The following is a 24,989-nucleotide window of genomic DNA, read 5'->3' on the forward strand; positions in this document are numbered from 1 at the left end:
TTTATAAAGTAATTTGACTTTATTTGACGTTTCATTACAGCCTATATTTTTAAGTTAACTTTCATCAATTCGTCTCCACTTCCATATAATAAAAAAGGAGAATAATTAAAATGTTGCTGTCTTTTATCAAATCATTTAAAATTCTACAGCCATGCTAACAGCTCTGTGAGGTTATAGCATACTTCAGCACAGCAATACTCTGTGCTAAATGCTAACACCTGCATGCTAATTTACTTTACAACAACAGGCTAACACGCTGATGCAGCTACCATAGGGTTTATGTGTTAATAACATGGTGGATTGGCTGGACTATACAGACATTCATGGTTTCCAGGGGATAAATCCGTCTGACTTCAGTGATCCTTGGACTTTCATCAGGTCAAAATGTGTTTAATACTTTGACTAATTACCAAAAGCAAAACTAATGACACTCCCAACAGCCTCAGATGCACTTCTTCATTAGTGCTAGTTAGCACAATAGCACGCTAACACACTCTACTAATGAGCATGATAAACATTATACCTGCTAAACATCAGCATGCTATTGTAAAGTAAGCTAGCATGCTGATGTTAGCATTTAGCTCTGAGTTTAGAAGACTAAAAGAGGACACCACTTTAATTATTCTCCTTTTTTAAATATCATGTGGGAATAGATAAGTAACGTTTTTTGGATAAATAACTATTAATTAACAAAAGCTGACGTCATAGGACATCCTAGCGGTGCCAACAACAACAGCCACTTCCGGGTAGACAACTAGCTGTTTTGTATTGCAAAGATATGCGAAATCGGCAAACTTGTTTACTTCTATCATAATTTTCAGACGGAATTGTAACATTTAAAGATACATATTCAAACACCTGACGTGGTATCTGGCGTTTCTGCTGTACTTATCTGATGTTCTGTGTTGCTTTGCTAGCGTCTTTGATGTCTTTTCGTTAGCCTAACTGCTAGCCAGTTTTGGGTAAATTCAAGCTGTTATTTTATTTGATCTGTGGCCCAACAGGTGTATACAGTCTCCAAGCCGCCGTTAGTAAAGTTATGTGAGTAATGAGACAGTAAAGCATCAAACATGCATTTTTAGATGAATTACGTATACAATTTTGCCAGAAAGTACAAATTGTTCTTAAGCTAGTTCTTGATGCAGAGCTTTTGTACCCGGGCGATTTACAAACAGCGTTGTGTTTATAGCATATCTGCTCACAATCATTTGTTTGTAGCGTGGCGTCATGGATCTAACAATTAAAATGTCTAGTAGTGTAGTAATGTCTCCGTAAACTACTGTAAACAACAACTTTCCTCCCCGCTGCTCATTTGTGGTTGTCATGGCAACAGCAGAACTGCCCGCTGCTGTGTGTTCTTGTACCCTGCTCAGTGTGGGTGCGTGCGTGCGTGTGCGTGTGTGTGTGTGTGTGTGTGTGAATGCAGCAGCTCGGGCACGAGAGTCTTTCGGAGGGGGTGGGACCTGTTTCGCTGCAGAGGGATGCTCCGCAGCCCCACGCTGGACCAACCGGACTGGAAATCCCTGCTCATAGGCACGTAGCACACACGCACATACACGCACACACACACACACGCACAGACACAAACGTACGCTGACTGCAGCCCCCTCAAGCTCCTAGCATCTGTGCTTACATCTCTCCTCTCCTCCTCCTCCTCCTCCTCCTCCTCCTTCTTCTTCTCCTCCTGTCTCACTCTCTCGCTCCGTCCTCCGCAGCTCTGACTCACTCAGCTCTCCTCGCCGAGCTGAACCGCACTCAACCCGGGAACATGTCCTCCAACCTGCCCCCCGGGACCGGGACCGGAGCCGCGGCCAAAAGCAAGCCGCTCTCCCCGTTCAGGAAGCGTGGCAGCCTGCAGTACACAGCCAGCACAGGTGAGTGGAGGCAGCCGGGGGATGGAGAGGGGAGGACGTGGTGAGTGTGGTGGTCCTGTGCACAGAGGGAGGACACTGACATGCACTGCGCCTGAGGTCATACTGGAGCTCCAGACTAGTGTATTGTCGTGAATTCCCACTTTTTGAATCAAATGTCGCTTTTTGATTCATTTCTGAGCATCAGTAACAGAGGAAGACAGATGGTGCAGTACTTTTTCTCTTTGAGTAGTTTGGGGAAATGCGAACCTGTTGATTAGGGAGGTGCGGGAGAGGATGCTCTGCATCTCGAGGATTTCTGCATTCAAACCCTGCAGTTTCATGTTAGTGTGTTGGAGCCTTTCCTTTCATTCTTTATATTCAAGCTTATTGGTTATAAATGACACAGTATGCACGCATGCATTCATTCTCCAAGTTAATTTTCAGTCAGGAACAACTGCTGAGATGTTGCGTAACTTGTTGTTGTCAGGTGAAATATCATACTTTGTTAATTGTCATTGTCCCCCAGGGGCTGGCTTGTGACTCCCTCTCAATACATGATGCAGGAGGTGAAAAGATATAAACTCAGCCGTAAAAAGCATGTCTTCTGTTACTCGTATATTGCTTACATGAATGTGATGACGATGTTTTTCATTCAGCATGCGGCCTGGATAGAATATGTAGGTTTTGGTTTTGGTTTTGGTACCTCAGGACATGATCCCCTGCTGAATGAGAGGATTAGCCACCACTCTGATGTATGCACACGCTGATCAGCCTTTCATCCGAGCCACAAAGAGTGTAGAATGACCAAAATACCATCCATTTAAACGCCCCTCCCTCTGTTCATTCAGTGTCAATATGAGCACACTTTCTCCTAAATTCAGCTGATATTAATATTGCGTGTGCCGATATTCTTGCCATCAATATCATCAATATCCTCATGCCATGTTTTTGGTTGGAAATTAGAACTTAGTGTCCTTTTTTGCTTAATAAACTGTTACCTTTAATTAAGCAAGTAAAAATATGCACTTGTGAATATTATGATCTCTTTCTTTCTTGGTATCTTGAAGTTTATTTGTCTTGGAAGCAGATGATATAATCTCCCTCTATTGGCAGATTTGTTACATTTACATAATACATTGAAAACGTACTGTGTCTTTAAAAATCTCCCACACCAGGTCATGTTTTGACTTGTGACACAACGACCGACGGTGACACGCTGTGACGTTACAATAACTGTTAAGATGGTCAGAGACAGATTTGTAACCCTGGCGACAAACAGGACAGCTCTTCCCTGCTCCAACTAGGATGCCCTCTGTGATTACCCTCATTTACAGCCCTGTCTGAGTGTCGGACTGGGAGGAATAATTACATGCTGGCATGATGAGGGGCAGTCTTGGCCTCTATATTCGACAGGGACAGATTTTCGTCTTGGCCGACTGTGCATCTGCAGTGTGATTCTGCTCTGAAACCTCTGAAATCTGATTTAGGAAGTCTCTGCAGAAGCACATCATGACAACATTCACATTTTATGCTGTTAAAGCATTCAGGGAAGCATCTGAGTAAGCAAAGATGACATTTAGGTGACTCATCTTTTGTTTTTTATTTCAAAAGGGCACTAATCTAGTTTAGGGCAGATTGTACAGTACTGTCTGTGTTAATAGTGCAGAGTGGAAACGGGCTGCAGATACATGATCTTGTGATCGTATTAGATGGACTATTTGAATAATTGCCGGTGTCAATGAATCTTTAATAAAGTGATTGCTATTCTTGAATATGCTGAACTCATAACGGGATCATCAATTATATATCGTCGTCTCACAGTTTGATTTCATTCTGCTCGATGATTGTCTAAATTGACACGTGGCATGCTCGAGGAGCTTCGGCTTATGAGATTGTTTTGATAAGAGCACTGAACTTTCGATCCAATCTAATGAGCTCAGTGCCGATCAATCAGCACAGCAGGGGGGAATAGATGTGGACAGCTGCGGCTGTAATCAGCACTAAATGAGTTTCAATCACTCACAGCTTGACTTTCTTTAAAGGTTATAGACACACACATCCTATACTGTCATATAAGAGTCTAACAGCCTTCTCTTGTGCAGTTACAGTGTGAAGAGCTGAGGCATGGCGTTGTCCATATTTAGCACATTATTGCAGGGTTTGTAGAGTGAACTCAGCCGTGGGTGAATCACTCCTCTGACTGTGAAAAAGGTAGTTCTGAGATTAGAGCAGCACCCACTCAGCAGTTAGCCTACTCTGCACCTCATGCTGGTTTACGCTTGTTGAACCATTTAAATCAAATGTAAAGAAGAACTTTATGGAGCAGTAGACATTTGCTTGCTGATGAAAGCTTTGTACTGTGTGTGACCTAAACAGCCATTATTATATAAAGTGGAAGAAAAAAAACAGTCTCTTAAACTTCTTAATCACACAAAGATAGTGATTATAACTACTCACAAGAGCAAACAAAATACATGCTTAATATGTAGTTTAGACAAGTAAAATATAAATATGTATATTAAGGGGAATTTGGAAGATATGACCAGAGTTTTTGTTTAAAACATAAAAAAAAAAAATGAGTATGAAGGAACAGTGTAGACTTTATGTCAAAGATGTGTTTGTACCTTGTTGCAGAGATGCCTTCTGAAGTTAGCATGCTAATATGATAGCCCCGGTCTCGTAATACCACTTTGTACCTTGAGGCAATAGTCTGATATCCCCCTGTGGTCTCAGCTGGGAGATATAAAGGCGGCAAGTTCGCTACTTGGTCTAACAAATAAGTAGGAATCATAGTCCTGGTCAGAGCTCTTGTAAATCACCTTCTTACTGCATTACTCGGCCTTCACACTGGCATCTGTCCATCTCAGAGGCTGTGGTCAGTCCCAGTCTGATGTCCAGCCATGTTCACTGCGAAACCCGTGGTAAAGATCTCGATCTGGCTAGCGTGTGCATTTGTTTTGGAAGCGAGTCGAAGACAAACCTAAAAAAATTGTTTTCATGCCATTTAAACACCTAAGTTAGCCAACACATAGCCTACAGCTAACAGATTTGGTTGCTCCGTAGTAGTAATTTTGTTGAAAAAGCTAAAGGTATCAATATTCTCCAGTAATATTATGATTTTGCGGGGAATCAGACCCAGTGGCCGGAATTAATCTTCTCTGAGGGTCCCTTTTGCTTATGTTGGTCATATATATGCTAAATATAGGTTCTCCCACATCCAGGACAGCGGTGGCAAATTATTTAGATCTTTTACTGAAGTAAACACTGAAAAGTAAAGCAGTCCAGAAAGTAAAAGTACTCATTATACATAAGAGAGGCTCCTGTCAGTGTTTACTGATGCATTAATGTGTAAGCAGCATTGCGATGTTGAGCTAATTTAGCTACTTTATATACTTTATATAGTGATACTCAGTTAAACCTTTTTCCTTAAAACAACAAGTAACTATGGCTGTCAGATAAATTTAGTTCATTGAGGAAAAAAAAAACATTATTTGCCTTTGAATGTCGTCAAGTAGAAGTTTAGAGATACTTTCCACCTCTGCAAGAAAGAAATACGACAGCATGAAATAACTGTAATTTGCTCTAATCATTTGGACAGTAGGCGGATGACGGACCTTTGAGCACATTGTACTTAGCCCCCACATCCTGTTCACACCCCCTCTGATTGTGTCACACCTTGTCATCGTTACATGCCCACACATGTCGGGGTCTGTGTCATGCACAGATACAGTAATTACAGGAGAGAGGGACCCTTTAGGTTAAATGATAACCCCTGTCACTCCCCACGCTGACGCAATCTGTACAAGTAACAGCTTAATTTGCAATTAATGATTGACCTGGGAGCTTAAGGACTCCCACCCAAACACACCTTCATCTGATAACCTTCAGTCACTCTGGATTGTCACTCTGATGAAACAACAGTGTTTAGTTGTGTTTTCGACACTCATATGAGCCGACATCTGGCCTGTGAGTGGGACCACCTCTTTGCTGCGTTGTCGCCCATACTTAATGGTTTGGTGATGCAGTAGATAAAAAGATACCGGCTGCCATCTGTTGCACGTCGACCTGTTGAGAGCTAGAGTCTTGTTTGAAAGGTACAGTGCATGCTACTAAAGACAGAATCTTAAATTTAAGCAAATATGGCTGAAGTATTTCTTCTATTGTGTACTTCAACTCAGTGTGGTCAGAGGGCTGGACAATATATCGATATTACATCATCATTATATCAGACTATATATCGTCTTAGATTTATGATCTTTATATTGTGATATGGCATAAGTGTTGTCTTTTCATGGTTTTAAAGGCTGCGTTACAGTAAAGTGATGTGATTTTCTTACTCTAACTTACAGACTGTTCAACCTTGATCTAATACTTGTCTTTACCCACTTAGTAATTTTACTGTATCCACATTACTGATGATATTTATCAGAAATCAGTAATAGTCATCCCTACAATATTTTCACAATAATGTTATCAGGGTATTTGGTCAAAAATATTGTGATATTTAATTTTGTCATCCAGTACTAGCATTTATGAAATGCTTTTGATTTGAGATGCTTTGAGATTTCAAAATATCAAGATGTATATTGTGTATCACAATATAGCCTAAAAATATCACAGTTTTATTTTAAGGTAAGATGCCCTGTCCTAATTAGTGAGAAGTAACTAATTAAGTACTGTACTTATGCACAAGCTCGAGGTACTTGTACTGAGTTAAGTGTATTCATTTGATGCTACTTTAAACTTCAGTTCCACTACATATCAGGGGGGAAATATTTTTTTTTTTACTGCAATACATTTATCTGACAGCTATAGTTAGTAGTGAAATTACAGATAAAATTTCAGCTACAATGATTAGTAGGTCATTTAATAACAGTTTTTCAAGCAAAAATGCCAAATATTATGTGGTGTCACCTTTTTGCTTCTTTCACCTTAAAGTCTTTTGTTCTTTTTACTTAAATGAACAGAAAAAAACAAGCGAATTGAAGATATCACCATGAACTCTAAGAAATTAAGAATGCCATTTCTATTATTATTTAAAACATTTAACTACTAAATTAATCAAGCGCTAAAATAATCGTCAGTCATCACATGCCACGGTGTTATGAAATATACAGCACTGCTATAAATAAAATTGCCCAGAAGCATTAATTAGTTCAAATAAGCTCCTTCTCAACCCACTACAAAATGCTATTTACATGTTATCTATAGTCCAGTAATAGAATATTTGTATTCAATAATATACAGTAAACTTCTGAAAGGGACCATTCTGCATACTGAATACTTGATTACTGAGCGTTGCCAGCCTGAGTTTAACTTGTTCTTTGATTGAACACTTTCCACCATGATGAGCTCGTGTTGATGTGTTTGTGATGCATCATCCGGCCATCAGAGGGAGCCTGGTCTGAATAAATGCAGTGACACTGATGAATCAGTGAAGAGCAATCTTGTGTGTTGTGCTCTTCCACAACGATTTGTCTAGCCCTCTTGAGAGCAATATTTGCTTTGAGTGCCTTGAAAAAAACACACACAATACTTTAACCTTTAGAGGATGAGTGGTCATTTGTTTGTAGTCGAGTTGCATTTGACTCCTTTGGATGGAGGTTTTTTTCTGTCCAGTTTGTCAGCTGTGCTTTCCAAACTGGATAGCTCCAGTTTAAGAGCAGCTCTCTCTCCAGAAGCTTCAAAAGAGGAGAAAAATGTGTGTGTTTTTGTGGCGTTTGATGTTCTGACTCTCAGGATGATTATAGCTAATGTTTTTGGTTGACATTGTATTTGTTTGTTTAGGTGAGTTTCGTTGTGTGCAAATTCAGATTGGATGCTTGGTGTGTGAAAAATAATAAAATGCACATTATTTCTATTTCTAATAACAAATGATGAAAACACCTCAGAAATGATTGTGTAATTGATAGCCTGATCTTATTGTCATCAGATACCACGAACAGACCAAAACCAACATGCATTGATCAAGTATCATTTGTGTAGCCAAATCCTGATTTAGCTTTTTCCTCTTACTCATAAAGCTCCATTGTTTTCTAAAAACACATCAAAGAGCCACACTGTTGCACTGACATGCTCCATTACAATCAACATGGCAGCTCTAGTTTATTTTGAATAGCAGTCCTGCTGCTGTAAATATTCACTAGTGCGCCAGATTCGCAGCTGGGGATAGAAACCAACAAACCAACCAACCAATTCACTGTTTATTCCTGTTAAAGTAACACTTGCTAGAAACTACAGTGCACAACTGTTTTAGGAAAATATTCAGTGTTTTTAAAATGAAAAACATATATTTGTTTCACAACCACAATTGACATCTTTAGTCCGAACCAGTGAGAGACACATGGTTGGCTGGGTCTTTAAATGAGATTTGTTAACGTCTTATCATTCTGTAAGAGAAGTGTATGAAAACAGCACAAATGCTCAAATACGATTGTGTGTTAGGGTCAGAAAGGATAAAGATTTCTCACTCAGCTTTGAGTTTCAGGTAAAGACAACTTGAGCTGAACTCTAGACAGTGTTGAGCAAGAGAAGATTAGATAGGCAGCACAAACACTTGATTGATTGAACTGATGATTGATTGAGCTTAAAGGCCTCTTTTACTCACTGGTAAAATTAAACTCAGATTAATGGAATTAAGTCTGAGCTCACAACAGATTTAACCAGCAGAGTTTTATCTACAAGGCTTGATACACTTTCAAAAGCTCATGTAGCCACATTGCTTTTTTTTTTTTTTTTTTCTTGACTTAATTAAAGGTAGGAAACTTACGTGATTCACTGTAAAAAATCAAAATCTATAGTGCCCTTTAAAACCAGAGTAACACAGTGCTTCACAAAATACAATACTATACCCTATAAGAGCAGTTAAAAGCTAGTTAATCAGTGAGAAATAAAACAAAATAAAATACAGTAAAATCAGGGAATTCAAGAGCAACCAAACAAGATGTAGAAGCCATGTAAGTAGTAGGAAATAGCTTGTTTTCATATGTTTTAACTTCATTTTGAAGTGGCATTTTTCAATGTTGCTAAAAAAGATCTTAATAGAATTTTTGCATTTAAAGTTTTCTGACACAAAACAGGAGAAAAATGGCAGTCCAGTACAAACAGTCACATTTTTTTGGACATTTATTTGCAGTTCAAGCATTCAACTGTTCTCCAGAGCAAATTTACATTCAGTGCAACAGTATAATAAGAAGAGAGATATGACTGTGTGCACTCTGACTGTTGGTCCGTGTCATGAAATTGCATCAGTTCACTCAATCATTAATGTGTTATTTCATCATTTTTCGCACACACAAACGTCTGTGTTTACAGCATGGGAAAAGCATGTTCCAGAAATTACTGCTGCAGCCGTAATGGGGACAACGTGCTGGCCCTTTAATTTCATTCATGTGAGAGGAGATGGAGTCAAAGTCTCATTTATTAGACCGTCTTCTCCCTCAGACTGCCGCTATTCAGCTGGCTGTGAAAAAAAAAAAAAGCACAGACCATGACAACTCAAACCTTACCGCTGAGGCAGCACCATTTTATTCTCACGACACAAACATCCCGAACACATGGTCTCCTCAGCAAAACACATCACGAAGGATAACGTAGATGAGAGCAGGGGTGCTGTGAGAAAAACTCACAGCAGGAGTACCCACATCCGTCTGTGATGTACGTTGTCTCCCCCCGCCTCCTCTCCCTCCCGTGGTACGTCCCAGATAGATGTCAGAGGCATTTAAATGAGGAGGATCAGCTCCAGAGGCAGCGAGTGCAGCGACAGCTGGCCTGAACCAGGAGGCACACACAGCAGAGGGGGGTCAGTCACTGGGATGTGAGGGGGAGTTCATGGATCTGCTGGACCAGCTCTTTGTATGTATGACAGGGACAGATTAAGGCGTAGAAGAGATGAATATTTGATTCTGTGAGTGTGTTTATATGAGAGCGTGTGTGTGCTGTTGCCAGTTTTGTCATTAGACAGTGTTCAGTGTTTGAAGTGTTTCTTCTCTTGTTTCTCTCCATCCCTTGCTCCCATCATGTTTTACCCATAAGAAAGGACAGCAGACGCCATCCCAGGCCATTTGCTTTTTGGCATGCTCCATCTCCCTGCCAGGACAGCATCTCTCTCCCTCTCTGTCTGTCTCTCTGTCCTCTCTCGGCCCTGCTAGCTGCTGGTTAAGGCAGGCTCTGAGGAGACAGGTACGCTCCACTTCCCTCATCCTGTGCAAAAGCACAAACAACCTCTCTTCCCCTCCAACCCTCCCCCCTTTTCCCTTCCCTCTTTCACACTCACTGCCACTCTCCTCTGTCTGTCCCTTGATGGCTTTGTGTAATAGCCCTGAGCAGTGCTGTCTTCAGTGTGCTGAGGAGAATGTGTGTCGATTGATTGTCCCACAAACGAGCTTTCGTTTGTCTTTCTGAGATGGTGCAAAGGTGCAACTGTGTACAAAGAAGTAGAGTTGATCGATAAATTGTGTTGACTACACATGCAACTTGATCGAAAGGGTTGTTTTCAAGGCTAGTGGGCGTCCTGCTTTTATGTTGTTAGCATTTCTCTCCTTTATGGTTCAAGTGAAGGCTGACAGCAGTAAAGGAAACACAGGACAGAGTACTAGAATACCAACATCAGCCTGCAGACATCAGACTGTACCCTCTCTGTCCATAGAAAGATTTTCAATGCAAATCTTGAGTGGCTGTTTTATGCAGAGTGAGTGAGAGAAGCTGGAAACATACTTTCTTTCTATTCCTTGCATTCTCCTTGCATAGAGTCCCTCTATGATGTTGTTACACTAAACTGTGTGTCTGCCATATTTCTCCATAAGTGTAAAATATCTGGAATTTTCAGTGTCTTCGCTTATGTTGAATTTTCTGATTTTATGAATATGGTTTTATAGATTTGTCTGTTGTGGAAGCCAAACTGCTTTGATCAAAATATTCCGGCACAAAAATGGTGAAAAATGTTGGTTGGTGTTTCCCAAAGCCTAAGATGACGTCCTCAAATGTCTTATTATTGTCCACAACCCAGAGATAATCAGTTTTGGAGCCCTGATGAAGTTGTCGAAACATATTCGCTTTTTAAAGGAGACATATTAGGCTTATTTTCAGGTTCATCATTTTATTTTGGGTTTATAGGTTCACATGCTTTAATGGTAAAAAAACATATCAGTTTACTCATGCTGCAGCACTGTATTCCCCCTCTGTCTGAAACGCTCTGTTTTAGCTCCTGTCTCTTTAAGACAGCCCCCCCTTCTGATAGTGTGGACTTTGACCTTTTTAACTTTCAAGATCTGACCTGCACAAGAACATCTACAAAACACTGAAGGAAAGGAAAACACAAAAAAAGCATAAAAGGTCTCCTTTCAACAGACATTCAGTATTGAAATCTTGCTTCAAAGGCCTTTTAAGATTTCTATAAATTTCTGGATTAAATCAAAATGTGGCCAGTTTTGGACTATTTTACATATTACTATATGTGACATTTGCCTTTTTTGTTAAATTAAAACGGAGGTTGGGCAGAAAAAGATTCATATTCCTTTTACTTATATATATATATATATATTTCTTTTTAAAAATATGACCTTGGTATTTGCACTGAGACACTGTATCAACACTAGTGTTGAAAAAATTCAAAGTACACCAGGTATGACTAAACAGTTATCAGACTGGACCTCCAGCTCTCCATTGTTTGTATTCGTCGTTTCCCTGAAATTCCTGCTTTCTCAGCAGCACTGACACATGTGAGCTATGAGTGTGTATGGTTTTCACTGTGAGACATCTGCCAGAGCGGCTGTGAGTCACTGGCATTTCTTGTGGGCTGAATACCAAATCTGCATAGTCAATGGGAGCAGGTAGACAGAGGCTGATGATGCATGACCTGCCTGGTGGTAGAAAACAGAGAGAGCTGGTAAATGAAGGGAATCTCTTGGTATTTAAGTGCAATCATTCACAATAGTTTTATAGCTCATTCTGATTCAGATTTCTGTCTGTTTCTGAGAATTTATGACTCGTTTTCTTACGAAGGCGAGAAAACAAATAAGCACTACAGTAGATAAAGTTTCACAGGAAGTCTCTTGACCTCTGACCTCTTGCTCCCCTCTGGCCTGTCGGCTTCAGATGACTTTCCACTTGTGATCTCATCCCTGAGGAGCTTTTCATCCGGTTTGAGTTCGACTGGAGTTAGGACTCTTTATTGCTGTTGAAATATGCATGCAGTGGAAGTCCCGCAGCAAGATGATACTATTTGACCTTGTTTTGAGGCTCAGTGGAACGATCATCTTTGATTGTTTTTATATTAGACGCCTGAAGAACCTTATGTCGTCTTAAGCCCTCCGGCACCCATTAGATCAATAAAAGCTTCAGCCAACCGGATTATGTAGTATATGTTCAAGTGAGGTTTAATATCTCAGTGGTTTGCTCTTCAACTGTGCATGGGGGGATGAGTTGTTACGTAACCATAGATGCTACCGATCCAAATATAGCAGCCATTAGGGGATTAGCTCCCGGCCCGGCAGGCTTGGCTAGGCTCGGCTTTACTGTGGCCCAGCATGGATGTCTTTGCCGCTGGTCGCCTCCTGCCCTCCACACCAGCGTCCACTCTTATCACGACGAAACTGATATGCCCCAAACCGACAGCAGAGATGACATCTTAGCCAGCCACTATGCTACACAGACGTGCTCCTTCCTACCAGCAGAGGAGCATCTGTCTGTGGCTCCACTTTGTTTGGCATCACAGCAATTTTCTTTTTGTTGATTCAAGCATGAACCAGGATAAAGGGGAGTTACTTACAATGATCTTATTTCTTATTTATATGAACAAATGCGCCCCGCAGAGATTCTTCCATTATATTGTGTAGATAACACAATATTTGTTTGCATTTAAATTTTTAATAGACTTGCAAATAACAATTATTTTCCTTGTAGATTAGTCTGCTGTGGTATTTCACACTAAATGATTTTTTTTAAAATGTCTTGTTTTGTCTCACCAGCAGTACAAAACCCCCAAATATCAGGACTCAAGTACTAAATTTGACTCTTTGATTGAAGAAGTACTTTAACTCTGGTTTATGTGCTCCTGCAAAATGGTTCAAACTAAACCAAATGTCTGTAAATCTTGAAAAATACAACTTTATTATGTTCAGTGAAAAAAACAATTGGGGGAGAATAAATGAAGGCCTCAATTACATTATTGTATGTAATGAAGCTACCTTTATTCTTTAAGTCCTCAAAAACAAATTATATCTACACAGGTAGACTACAGGCAAAAGGACAGTCTAAGGGCCCTGACACACCTGTGTTGAGGCCATGAGTTTCTGTGGCCTGAGTTGTTGTGGTGTGTCCCACACCGTCGGCACCAGTCAGCCCTTGTTGGTGGGTTTTTGGTGGAATGAGCAAGTAGAATTGGCGGCGGAGCCTGTCAGTGAGAGAAATCACTCTGATTGACAGTTTGAATCACTGCACTAGAAAATACACACAAAAAGAAAGGGAAACCCCTTGAGCCTGTAGCTGCAATAACCATGATTTCACCCATTTAGTGCGGTTTCTCCTCATTTTTTACCTCCATCTCTCTGCCAGTACCATTTGTAACTTTTTATGAGACATATACTCAATTTGAAGTGGCTATATTAGTGACAGTGGTGGTTTGAATATCTGCATTTCCTAGTCTTCCGGTTTCCTTTTTTGATTGACAAGTATAGACAGGTGGTATGGAGAGGTAAATACTCTCAGGCGCAGAGTGTACAAGCTAATTGGCCATCGGCTCCAGTCGTTTTGGTGTGTTCAAATGCAGCTTTTTGGTGAGACACAGCCAACGTAAGGCGACGCAACAGTCGACCTCAGTTGCCATTAGGTCTTTGATGTTGATTTGGTGTGGCCTTAAGGGCTGCCTCTTACTGAGCTGATAGCCAATCATACTTGGGGCAGCCTAAAAGGTCATGCTTGGTCTCGCCCTTGAATGCAACATAGAAAAGGCAGGTACATTTTCTGCAACAATTAATAAAGCGTTCATTTTTCTAAAAAACGTTTGTTATAATCGCAATCGTTCTTTTCAAATTCTTGCACCACATCAGATTCTTTTATTTTATTGTTTAATGACTCATTTTGTATATGGTTTTGGCTCCTAATAATTTGATTTAAATGAGATCTTCCTTTAAGTCCTCCTTTATATTGTTTAGGTAGAGGTGAGGTCCTTGCATGTTAAATCCCATTGTTAATTATTTATATATTATTTAAACTATATACTTTAATACTAATGCCATATTATATTTATACTCAGAGCTCATTGTTGGAGCTCAACTCTTCAGCCTTTCATAGGTCAAAGCCCAATTGAATATTTACACGCTGGAGAAGTTTGTTTCCCTCAGTATTCGCTCTGTATTTCACTCCCTGATACTAGTGTATGTTTTGATGTTGGTGGCCTTGTGGCGCAGACAAACTTGCTCAGCGTGGTGAGTGGGATGTGTTGATTGGGCGGTGTTAAGCTGAACGCATTTAACACGTGGTTGTAAGTTGTGGTCTGGACAATGATTATACCATCTTTTCTCCTCATAGCTACAGTTCTGTCTGCCTCACCAAGTGTTTTCATGCCATTAATGAAGCTTTTGTCAAGTCCTAATTGACCCAGTTAATTGGCCTCTCCGGTCTTCTTTACTGTCCCCATAGAGCCGACAGGCTCAGACATGCCGTGTTAAATAAGTCAGACTTAATTTAGATGGGACGTAGTGGTACAAAGACAACACAGAGTGCAGGTATCACACAGTAAGGCCTCTGTGACCTTCCTCTTGTGTGTATGGTTTATAAATACTGACAGACAACAGGGCCGCTGACACTCTAGCACACAGAGGATGAAATATTCAGCAGGATGATGAATATTTCAGTGGCAGGTGCGTAGTTTCGAGGGGAAAGATTAATATCATTGCAGACAGAGTGCTAAATATACACCCTGGGGAGGAGGCAACACAGCAGTGAAGACATGGTCAGTCTCTGCATCCACTCACAGCCACTCTTTTCCCCAAGTCTTTTTTTTCATTGGCCATCCCCCTTCGTTTTCCCCTTCTCGCCTTTCCATGACAACTGGGTTTGTATAAAACTTGAGTCTTGTGCAATGGCAACAATGGAGGGTATTAGCCGGTGTATGTGCTGATGGGCTCTCCACCTGAATGGTCCATTGTGTCTTGAGGCACAAACAGCCGCTGAGCTCAGACCTCCACTGTTGTGTGAAGGCCCGCTGACAGAGGAACAACAAGCTTCTGCAGACGGTTTCAAACACTGTGAATTCATTATATGTTGAAGGAACGAAGAATCATAAAGGAGGAGGACTTTAGCTGATTCATATTTATGTCTAGCCCACTTTTTTCCATGCTGGGTAAAATGAGACGCTATTTTCAGCTGATTGACAGCTAGGATACAGCTGTTAAAAGAAAAACTGATAATTAGTTGCTGTGGTGTGTCAAAATAAGCCTTTCTTCAGTACTTCTAAAGATGCATAGTTTTCTCCTTCATTTTAGGATTTCTCTCCCTCCTTATCTGTAGTTGATCTCCGTGGTCCCCGCCACCTCCTCACTTCCCAGCATTCCTTGCCTGGCATCCCAGTGGCCTTGAAACAGTCCATTGACCTGCGTACATCCATGGACGGGAAGTACAAGGAGATTGCTGAGGTTAGTGCTCAGTGATTGCATCTTGTTATTTACAATAAAAATAAACATGTATTTAACTTTATCTGTGTCTGTGTGAAGGAGCTGTTCTCCCGCACTCTGGCTGAGAGTGAGATGCGCAGCGCCCCCTATGAATTTCCAGAGGACAGCCCCATCGAACAGCTGGAGGAGAGACGTCAGCGCCTCGAGCGACAGATCAGCCAGGATGTCAAGTAAGTGCAGAGAGTAAGGTTGGTGTACAAACACATGTGACTGATCATGATCCCAAAGTAAGCTCAGCCTCTCTGTGCTCAGGTACGAACCCGACATCCTCTTGCGCGCCAAACAGGAGTTCATGAAGACTGACAGCGCCACAGATCTCGAGTGAGTGTTTCCCCAAGCTGTGATTTCTCTATCCATTCAATGTGCATCTTAAACTACATGATGGAAGAGTAACACATACCAAGGGTTGTAGTGAGGTACCGATCACTGGAAGTGTCTCTTTCATTCAGATGGCACTTCAGCTCTCAGACCTTCTTTAAGATCAACACACGTGTATATTTCAAACTACCAGAATGCAAAATAATTGTAATTCTATCAATAGATACATGAAGGAGCAGAGCCAAGCTCCTGACCTGCAGGAGAGAGAGCCGATTCCAGAGAGAGAGTACCAGAGAGTCACTATTTCTGGAGAGGAGCAATGTGGGGTAAGTCACAGGATTAGAAAAGAAAGTATTTCTTAGGAAAAGTTCTTCACACATACGTTTTTTTAATGTTGTTTTTCACAATGAAATAACACCTCCTCTCTCTTTTTTCATTCCTTTTCATTCTATTGTTCTTACGTCCAGGTTCCCTTCACAGATCTGTTGGATGCTGCCAAGTGTGTGGTTAAGGCTCTGTTCATCAGACAGAAGTACATGGGCCTGTCGCTGCAGAGCTTCTGCAGGACCACCGCTCAGTACCTGCAGGAGCTGAGTGAGAGACCTCTGGACCTGGATATCTATGAGGAGGAGATCCCAGAGACTACAGCCACAGCAGATAAACACTGTACACATGAACATACTTACATGTCCCCCATTTATGCTGATTTCTTTTGGCTGGATGATTATGAAAAACTTGAGATGTGGTATTTTTGTAGCAGATTTTATCAGTCAAGCTTGGAAGAGAGGGCAGAATAACTTGCTTAAGAACAAGCTGCAAAATAACCTGATGTTTTGTAATAAAATGAAATGTAATAATGTTTGACTGCACGTGTACTTTTCGGTATGATTCTGACATGCAATAGATATTGTATGAGTAGACAAAAACAGCAATATAATCTCTAAATCGAAATGTCAGCAACATAAAAATGTATAAAAAGGACGGTATTTTGCAGCTTATTCTATTCCACCTCAGCTCACTCAGAAAGAATCAGTAATCTTATGTTAACATGGTATTATAAGTCATGTCCAGTGTCATGTGTGCTACTCTCACATTAAGACATCCACAGACTTCTCAGTCCATCTGTCCCACTCCCCTGAACCGGCTGTCACAACGTTCAGGCTGTTCAGATCAGATGTTAGCTGCATGTGCTTTCCCACCTCGCTCAGAGCCGTGACACAGTGTGACGTTCTGTCTCCTCTCAGATGCCACAGTGCACCCACCTGTTTCTGTAAAGCACCCGTATGAGAACCAGGACCCTGCCAGCATGCCCCCTGACATGGGTTACGGCTGCAAGATGGTGGATGGTGTCATGCATGTGTACACGACGAGGAACACTATGGAAAAGTGAGATGTGTATGATGGATCACTCAGTGCACGCATGCTTTATCCTCCTTTGTCCTCGGTGTGGAAGGATGCTTGTCTGTTTTTAAACATTTTGTCGGCAGCAGAGTTTCCTATTTAAGTTCTGATGTCGCTAACAGGAGCACAGAGCTGGATCTGCCGTATCCAGACCTGCAGGAGTACATCGCTGATATGAACGTCATGATGGCCCTCATTATCAACGGTCCAGTGTAAGTTCTGAGTACAGAAAAGTGTGTATATTGATTGAATTGATTGACTTTTTTTCGCCAACACGTAAAAACGAAAGAAAACAAACAATATAATAAAAACAAGTTACAAAATGAAAACGAAAAGAACAGAAAATCTTTACGACAAAATCAAAGAAAGAAATTCTCAAAAAAAATAAAAACAGTTTACACACACATGCTCTAAAATGTTTACACTTGTTTAATCCTACCCCTTCTCTGCTACCTCATTAACTACATCCTTACAAAAACATTTACTTCTTCAGACTATATCAAAAAGTACCCATTACATTCATTATAAATCTGATTTTCTGATTTTGATTGATCATCTTTTTTTGTTCATCAGATCTGACTAATTATGCTTTTACAAAGTTATGGGGACAAAATCGGCTATTTTAAAAGGTGGTGTTGACATGTCCCCAGCATCCCCAGTGTAAATGACAAATATGCCTACATGTTTACTTCCATACAACAGCGTGCGACGTTGTATGACATGTTATTGTTCTTTTGCACATGCGAGTCAGTTCAGAATCAAGACAAGTTCACACTGGAATCTGATATTTGCCACATTTGAAAAATAATGTGAACAGCCGAACAAAAAAATCTGACCTGAGCACTCAGGCTTGCAGTGTGAACGAAGCCTTTGTTTCCCTTTGCCACAGAAAGTCCTTCTGCTACCGTCGTCTGCAGTATCTTAGCTCCAAGTTTCAGATGCACATCCTGCTGAATGAGATGAAAGAGCTGGCAGCGCAGAAAAAAGTCCCACATCGAGACTTTTACAATATCCGTAAGGTGAACTTGAGAGCTGCTCCTCTTAAACCTTATCACAATTGTTTGTTACGATCCAGAGCAAAACTCTATATGTAATTTTCTGTCCTTTTTCACTGAATGTTTTTTGCAGGTTGACACACACATTCATGCTTCATCCTGCATGAACCAGAAGCACCTCCTGCGTTTCATCAAAAGGGCCATGAAGAAGTATCCTAAGGAGATTGTGCATGTGGAAAGAGGCAAAGGTCAGACACTGATGGAGGTGTTTGAGACCATGAACCTGACGGCCTTTGACCTGAGCGTGGACACCCTGGACATGCACGCAGTGAGTAACGCCCATGAAGGATAGCTAACAAGTCCGGTTAATGATGTTGGAATGACAAATAGTGATTCAGCACCAGTTAATTAGCGCTTGTTTGAATCACAGTGACAGTGTTTCAACTCTCTTTGCAGGACCGCAACACTTTTCATCGCTTTGACAAGTTCAACGCCAAATACAATCCCATCGGGGAGTCCATCCTGAGAGAGATCTTCATCAAAACAGACAACTACATCGAGGGGAAATACTTCGGTCACATTATTAAGGTGCTCACTTGCACCTTTAACACTGTCATTACCACTGATACCTACAAAATGACCGTGTGAGGCGCAGGCGCCCTCTGCTGACTGCTTGTGTCACTGCTTCTCAGGAGGTGATGGCCGACCTGGAGGAGAGCAAGTACCAGAACGTCGAGCTCAGGCTGTCGATCTACGGCCGCTCCAGAGACGAGTGGGACAAACTGGCCAAGTGGGCCGTCAAACATGGCGTCTACTCCAAAAATGTGCGCTGGCTCGTGCAAGTGCCTCGACTATTGTGAGTAACCCCAGTGGTGCGAAGATTGACACTACATTTACTAATGTATTATACTGAAAGAAGGAATGTGCACTAGAGAGATAACATTACCATAATCACACAACTGACATCTTATATTTTCCTCTCAGTGACGTCTACCACACAAAGAAGCAGCTGTGTAACTTTGAAGAAATGTTGGCGAATATCTTCATGCCTCTGTTCGAGGTTACAGTCGACCCCAGCAGCCACCCAGAGCTGCACCTCTTCCTTCAGCACGTGCGAACTCTTTACTGTGGAGTCATGAATTTATATTTTTCACATTTAGCCAGACTTCAGAGGGTTTCATCTATCTTCTGTCGCTCTCTCACACAGGTGGTGGGTTTTGATAGTGTGGATGACGAGTCAAAACCAGAGCAACATATCTTCAACCTGGACAGTCCACTGCCAGTCAACTGGACGGAGGAAGACAACCCTCCCTATTCCTACTACCTCTACTACATGTATGCAAACATGACGGTGCTGAATCACCTGCGCAGGTACGAGACTACACCTCAGTCCAAGTGGCTACAATTATCTGCTTTTTGTGAATGCAATCACTCCCCGATTATATGTTTTACGTGTTTACAAGAAATACTAGAAGTATATTTATATTTCAAGATTATTAGAAGTGTGCATCTATTATACTTTAACATTTATGTCATGACACAAGGCTGTAACCTACAAAATAAAACGAAAATGACTAAACCAACAACGTAAACCATGAGACAAGTAGTTTGTCAATGCATGTACATGCATTTTTAAATTTCTGCATTTATATTAGCTTCATATTACTTTAGTACAAAGGATAAGAAACCAGAATATACCCTCTTATCCTCAGGGAATCATCCTTTGGTCTTTCTCTGTCATCTCTTTTATATTTAATTCACTGTTGTTTACATAACACCCCAAAGCTGAAATTGAGTGTAACCTCCCTTTTATCTGTTGAAGTCACTGTCCTGGCATCTGTGTCTTTTTTTATCCCAGGCAGCGGGGGTTTCACACGCTTGTCCTTCGTCCCCATTGTGGGGAGGCCGGGCCGATCCATCACCTGGTGTCTGGTTTCATGCTGTCAGAGAACATCTCCCACGGGCTGCTGCTCAGGAAGGTGTGACCTCAATATCATAAAATGAGTCAGACTGTCTGTGAGGACATTATGAATTTAACAAAAAATTGCACAAGGCCTCGGCTCATCTGACTTTTGTTTGTCCAGCTGAGTCGTACTTCAGTTAATAAAGGATAATCAGGCCTGCAGTATTATTCTTCTCTGAGTGCATTGATTGTAATGATGCCTTGTGTCCCCGCAGGCTCCAGTGCTGCAGTATCTGTACTACTTGGCCCAGATAGGCATCGCCATGTCTCCTCTCAGTAATAACAGCCTGTTCCTCAGCTACCATCGCAACCCTCTGCCAGAGTACCTGTCCAGGGGCCTCATGGTCTCTCTGTCCACGGACGACCCTCTGCAGTTTCACTTCACCAAGGTAAGTGTACACAGCAAATCAAACGTTTGTTACATTAGATTTTCTGACAGTTTGTTGTTTATCCTCTAATATTTTAAAATAAAAAACATGGTAAAGGAAAAATGCTGTACTAATTGCACTAAGGGATAGAATGTTTCACTTTTTATTTTACTCTTAATGGTTTGGATCTAATCATAAACACTCTACATCGTCATCTCTCCAGGCAGATGAAGCTGATACACATGCTGCATGATTATATTGTAATTAATATCAGTACACTCTACAGTTTTAACTCTGAGTCTGGTGGCTTAATTGGCTGACTTCTGCACACCTGTCTTTAGTAAAGCACTGATTACCATTCTGTGACTAGAAACGCCTACATATAATCATACAGTGGAGCTACTGACTCATGTTTATTGTGTCATAAAACAGTAAAAACCAAGTACAAAGAAAAATAATAAAGCATTGTTTAGACACTTGATAGGTCCTTGACACAAAGGACCAGAAGACTTAATTTCAGGGACAAAGAGGAGGCAAGTTTCTAACACTGAATGTTATTAGATAGACAAAAAAGATTTCTAATTAAAGTTATAATCCTCAATATCAAACCCCATTTTGCTACTTTTTATTGTTGGCATTTATGTATTGTTGCTTATCTAGATGGTCATTTTCATTCACAGGAAATGATGCATGTATGCACTGGACAAAAGTACATTTCTAAGACAACATTTGATCAAAGGTTAAGCTTTATTGCCTGGACGACATTGTTGACCATCTCCTTAATAACACAATGTGTGATTATAAATCCTCTCAGCCCATGGTTTGTTTTGGTGTGCAGTAAAGATACGCACGTTTGTCTTCTGTTTTCTGACAAAGTAGCCATTCAAAGGGTGTTTCTTGTTGGTATCGATTCTCATTTAAACATAACTCTGGGACCTGTATCAATAAAAAGCACCTGCTTTCACCTGCTGCCAAATCAACCACTATAAACTACAAAAAGTTAATCATTAAACATTTGGCAGAGCCATTGTACATGTAATAATAACTTTATTCATATAGCACCTTTCAAAAAGTTACAAAAAGCTTTACAAAAAACACATAATTAAAGCAAATAATTCAAGCTTGGAGCCTTTAGCAGGGCCCTGCTAGAGGATCTCAAGCAGAACATTCAAGCATTTAAATACAAGCAATAAAATGTTTAAAATCAGTTCTACACCTCTCATGTGACCAGTGAAGGGCAGCGAGGATTAGTGTAATATGGTGGCTTCTCTCTGAGGTAAAAGCCTGGCAGCAATGTTTTGGATCAACTGCACCCTCTGGATGTTTCACCTGCTGATTACAGAATTAAGTGGATCAGTATTCAAGTCTCGACAACATAAAAGCATGGATGACCTTTTTTAGTGTGCAGAAGAGAGGAACAACCTGTTAGTTGAGAAAAGCAGGACTGCAACACTTCAGTCACCTGAGCATCAAAGATCATTTCTGAGTCAAAGTTAACATCTAGATTGCAGCCATGTTTTCAAAAACATTATTAGATAAGGCTAGAGAAGAGATTATTATGCTGCTAATACTGCTAATACCCAAAGGGGTTGATTATAATTAAATCTGATTTTGAGTCATTCAAATCACATGTAATTATTATTAAAAATTATATAAATGTAGATTTATTATGTGTAAAACAACAGTTCAAATTCACTTCTTAATCAACCGAGTTGCTTTAGATTTAGCAAAGAATGCTACATCATATTAAAATCCCTCCTGCATAATCGTGATATATGTTGTGTGCTCTGTGTAGGAGCCGTTGATGGAGGAGTACAGCATTGCTGCTCAGGTGTGGAAGTTGAGCTCCTGTGACATGTGTGAGCTGGCCAGAAACAGTGTGGTGATGAGCGGATTCTCTCATAAGGTATCAATCATCTTTATAGCACAATACACATTATCCAGTTTCACTGTCTACAACTACACCACTCCCTCCTCAGTCTATTGTTCTGGAGACGGTTTAATTTTCTTCTTCTGGATCAGGTGAAGAGCTCCTGGCTCGGCCCTAAATACATCAAGGAGGGGCAGGAGGGGAACGACATCAGGCGCACCAACGTTCCTGACATCCGTGTGGCGTACCGGTATGAGACCATGTGTGAAGAGCTGAATTTAATCACACAGGCCATTCGCACAGATGAGCTGGAGACCATCGAGGAGGAGGGCAGTCTGTGTATGGGAGCTGTGCAGGGAGAGAAGTGAAACATGCGGCACAACACAAACTGATTTCACTACATTCCCTGTTTTCATATCAGGACTTTGTACAGATTTGCATATCAACATATCACATGTATGAAAAGAGAAAAGCTTTGTTTCAAGAAAATTATGAGAGTTGCTACGGTGACTGTATGAGAGAGAACCTGCAATCTGTGTACCCAACATGTTCCCCTCCTTTAGAGTCATTCTTTGTGTAATTTGTCATGGTGATTTCACAATGTCTCTTGATCTATTTATTTTAAAATTATTATATTTTCATGGTTTGCGACTACATTTTGTCAGAGTTTCTGTACAAAGTCTGTATTTCCTGTACCAAGCATTGAATAATACTGACATTCAAGATTGATCCCATTAATAAAACTTATTAACTGGATGCTACACTGATGGATTTAAATGAGAGACAATCTGGACAATTTTACAAATTAAAGAACCTATAATTAGGTGCGGGGCTGTAGCTGCCATTGAGGACACTGAGGTCATGTTTCTGATATCTTTTGACGTGGATATTTTATTTGGCTGATTACAGTATTTCTAATCTGCATACTTATATACATTTGTTGAGTTTAAGTGCAAAAAATGATCAAATGTGCAGCATGGAGAAAACTTTGAAACCGTTTAATTCTATGGGATGCAACAGTAAGACTTTATTTTATAGGTCTGTAATATTTCTAATATTTTCCTCGCAGGTTCTTGGAATTAACTATATAATCTGGTAATAATTAAGGGAAAGTAGATGCAATGTTCTGAGATACTTTAATTAGTTTTCTGAAGCTGGTTGCACCAGATTTTCTAAAGTTCAAACTAAACTTAGTGTAGCTATAACACAAATTTTAAACAGGTTACAATACACAAACTAGTTCTTACATAGAGATTAGTTGTTACTAAATACTAACACAGACTGTCAGGTGTGACTGCTATCTAGCTAACTGCACTTACTTTAAAGTTAACTCTTAAAAACTACCTGAATACTACTTACTCTAAACTGCCATTTTAGGAAGTGATATTACAACTCGTGATGCAACAGTCACGTCCTGTTTCTGGACAGTAGTTAAATGATTTCGATTGGCCAATACTAGATGGTAACCATAGATCTGCGAAACTTGTGAAATTTGTATGTGTTGTTTCTTTGTTGTGCACATTATACAATCTAATTATGTTATATAATGTAATAACACTGTGTTGAAGATCTGGTTATAATTTGGAACAAAGATGTTTGTTCAGGGTTTGGGAAAGATCATGATTTGGGTTAAAATGATCACTCTCGCAAGATCTTTCGCAGGTCTGGGGTTACCTTCTAGAAAGGACCCTTTTGACTGAACGTTGCTACGGACATGTCCTAGCAATTGGTTTTCACATTAGCTAAAGCCTTAAGTAGTTAGCTGAAACATTTCTTAAGTTTTATGTAATAATGCAAGCTGACTTAATAAATCACAAGTTTGAAACTATCTAGTAGTTACTGAACGAAGACTTCAGGAACGGCTTTACACGCACACACTTAGTATTGATGTGTAGCTGGTGCAACCCAATCCTGAGGAATTTCCTTGAAAACACCACTTCATTCAAATAAAACTTATACAAATATAAATGATGATAGGTGAAAAATCCAAACTATAATAACTTTCTGGGGTTTGAGGGGGGTGATGACCTCAGTGCCTCTAAAATCCTGGCTACAGCCCTGACAACTTACCAAATATAAAATTTTGCTGCAAAATGTGTTTAACATGTGATGCAAGAATATTCACAGTCAAATTAGAAAACACTGCATGAATATTTGGCTTTTTGGTTGACATTTTCTGCGTCATCGCCCACAGAACAATACCTCATTGCACATACCTCATAGACTGCCAGAAAAATCTGTATTCCTGCAACAGGTGATGATGTTATATATAACAGCATATTTCCCACAGCTGGTCCCTGTCATATTCTTGCTATTTTTACAGTCTTTACTGTGATTCAGTAGGGTTGCATGAAGGCATATCAATATTTGTTTCTGGTGTGCAGTAATGGTTCTCAGTTGTCATCTTATTATAACTTATTTTGTGACATTGTTTCTGCTGACAGTCTGATACCATCATGATGCATGATCTGTTGCCTCAGTTTCCACTCCACACCCAAGTTCAACCAGTGCCAAATTCATGATGACCTCAACATATTTTTAAAGAAAT

At 40.4% G+C, this 24,989-nt stretch overlaps 1 protein-coding gene across 1 annotated transcript; it reads left to right on the top strand.

The window, feature by feature from the left end:
• Positions 1–1,730: 1,730 nt before the first annotated feature.
• ampd2b (adenosine monophosphate deaminase 2b) lies at positions 1,731–23,106 on the top strand. Its single transcript, XM_073470356.1, has 18 exons — positions 1,731–1,874; positions 15,363–15,487; positions 15,566–15,696; positions 15,779–15,847; positions 16,068–16,170; positions 16,312–16,510; positions 17,089–17,230; positions 17,368–17,457; positions 18,135–18,264; positions 18,374–18,568; positions 18,697–18,828; positions 18,933–19,096; positions 19,225–19,351; positions 19,448–19,611; positions 20,099–20,219; positions 20,419–20,592; positions 22,367–22,477; positions 22,594–23,106. Exons 1-18 carry the CDS (start codon positions 1,769–1,771, stop codon positions 22,807–22,809), a joined length of 2,499 nt encoding a protein of 832 aa, XP_073326457.1. The 5' UTR covers positions 1,731–1,768; the 3' UTR covers positions 22,810–23,106.
• The last annotated feature ends 1,883 nt before the right edge of the window (positions 23,107–24,989 follow it).

Source organism: Pagrus major, chromosome 7 (genome assembly GCF_040436345.1).
Source record: "Pagrus major chromosome 7, Pma_NU_1.0".
Lineage (NCBI taxonomy): Eukaryota > Metazoa > Chordata > Actinopteri > Spariformes > Sparidae > Pagrus > Pagrus major.

Excerpts from the sequence above, each read along its gene's own strand:
- ampd2b (XM_073470356.1), top strand. The coding sequence starts at position 1,769 with ATGTCCTCCAACCTGCCCCCCGGGACCGGGACCGGAGCCGCGGCCAAA. Across the intron at positions 1,875-15,362 it reads GCAGTACACAGCCAGCACAG|TTGATCTCCGTGGTCCCCGC; the intron begins GTGAGTGGAGGC and ends CCTTATCTGTAG. Across the intron at positions 15,697-15,778 it reads CAGATCAGCCAGGATGTCAA|GTACGAACCCGACATCCTCT; the intron begins GTAAGTGCAGAG and ends CTCTGTGCTCAG.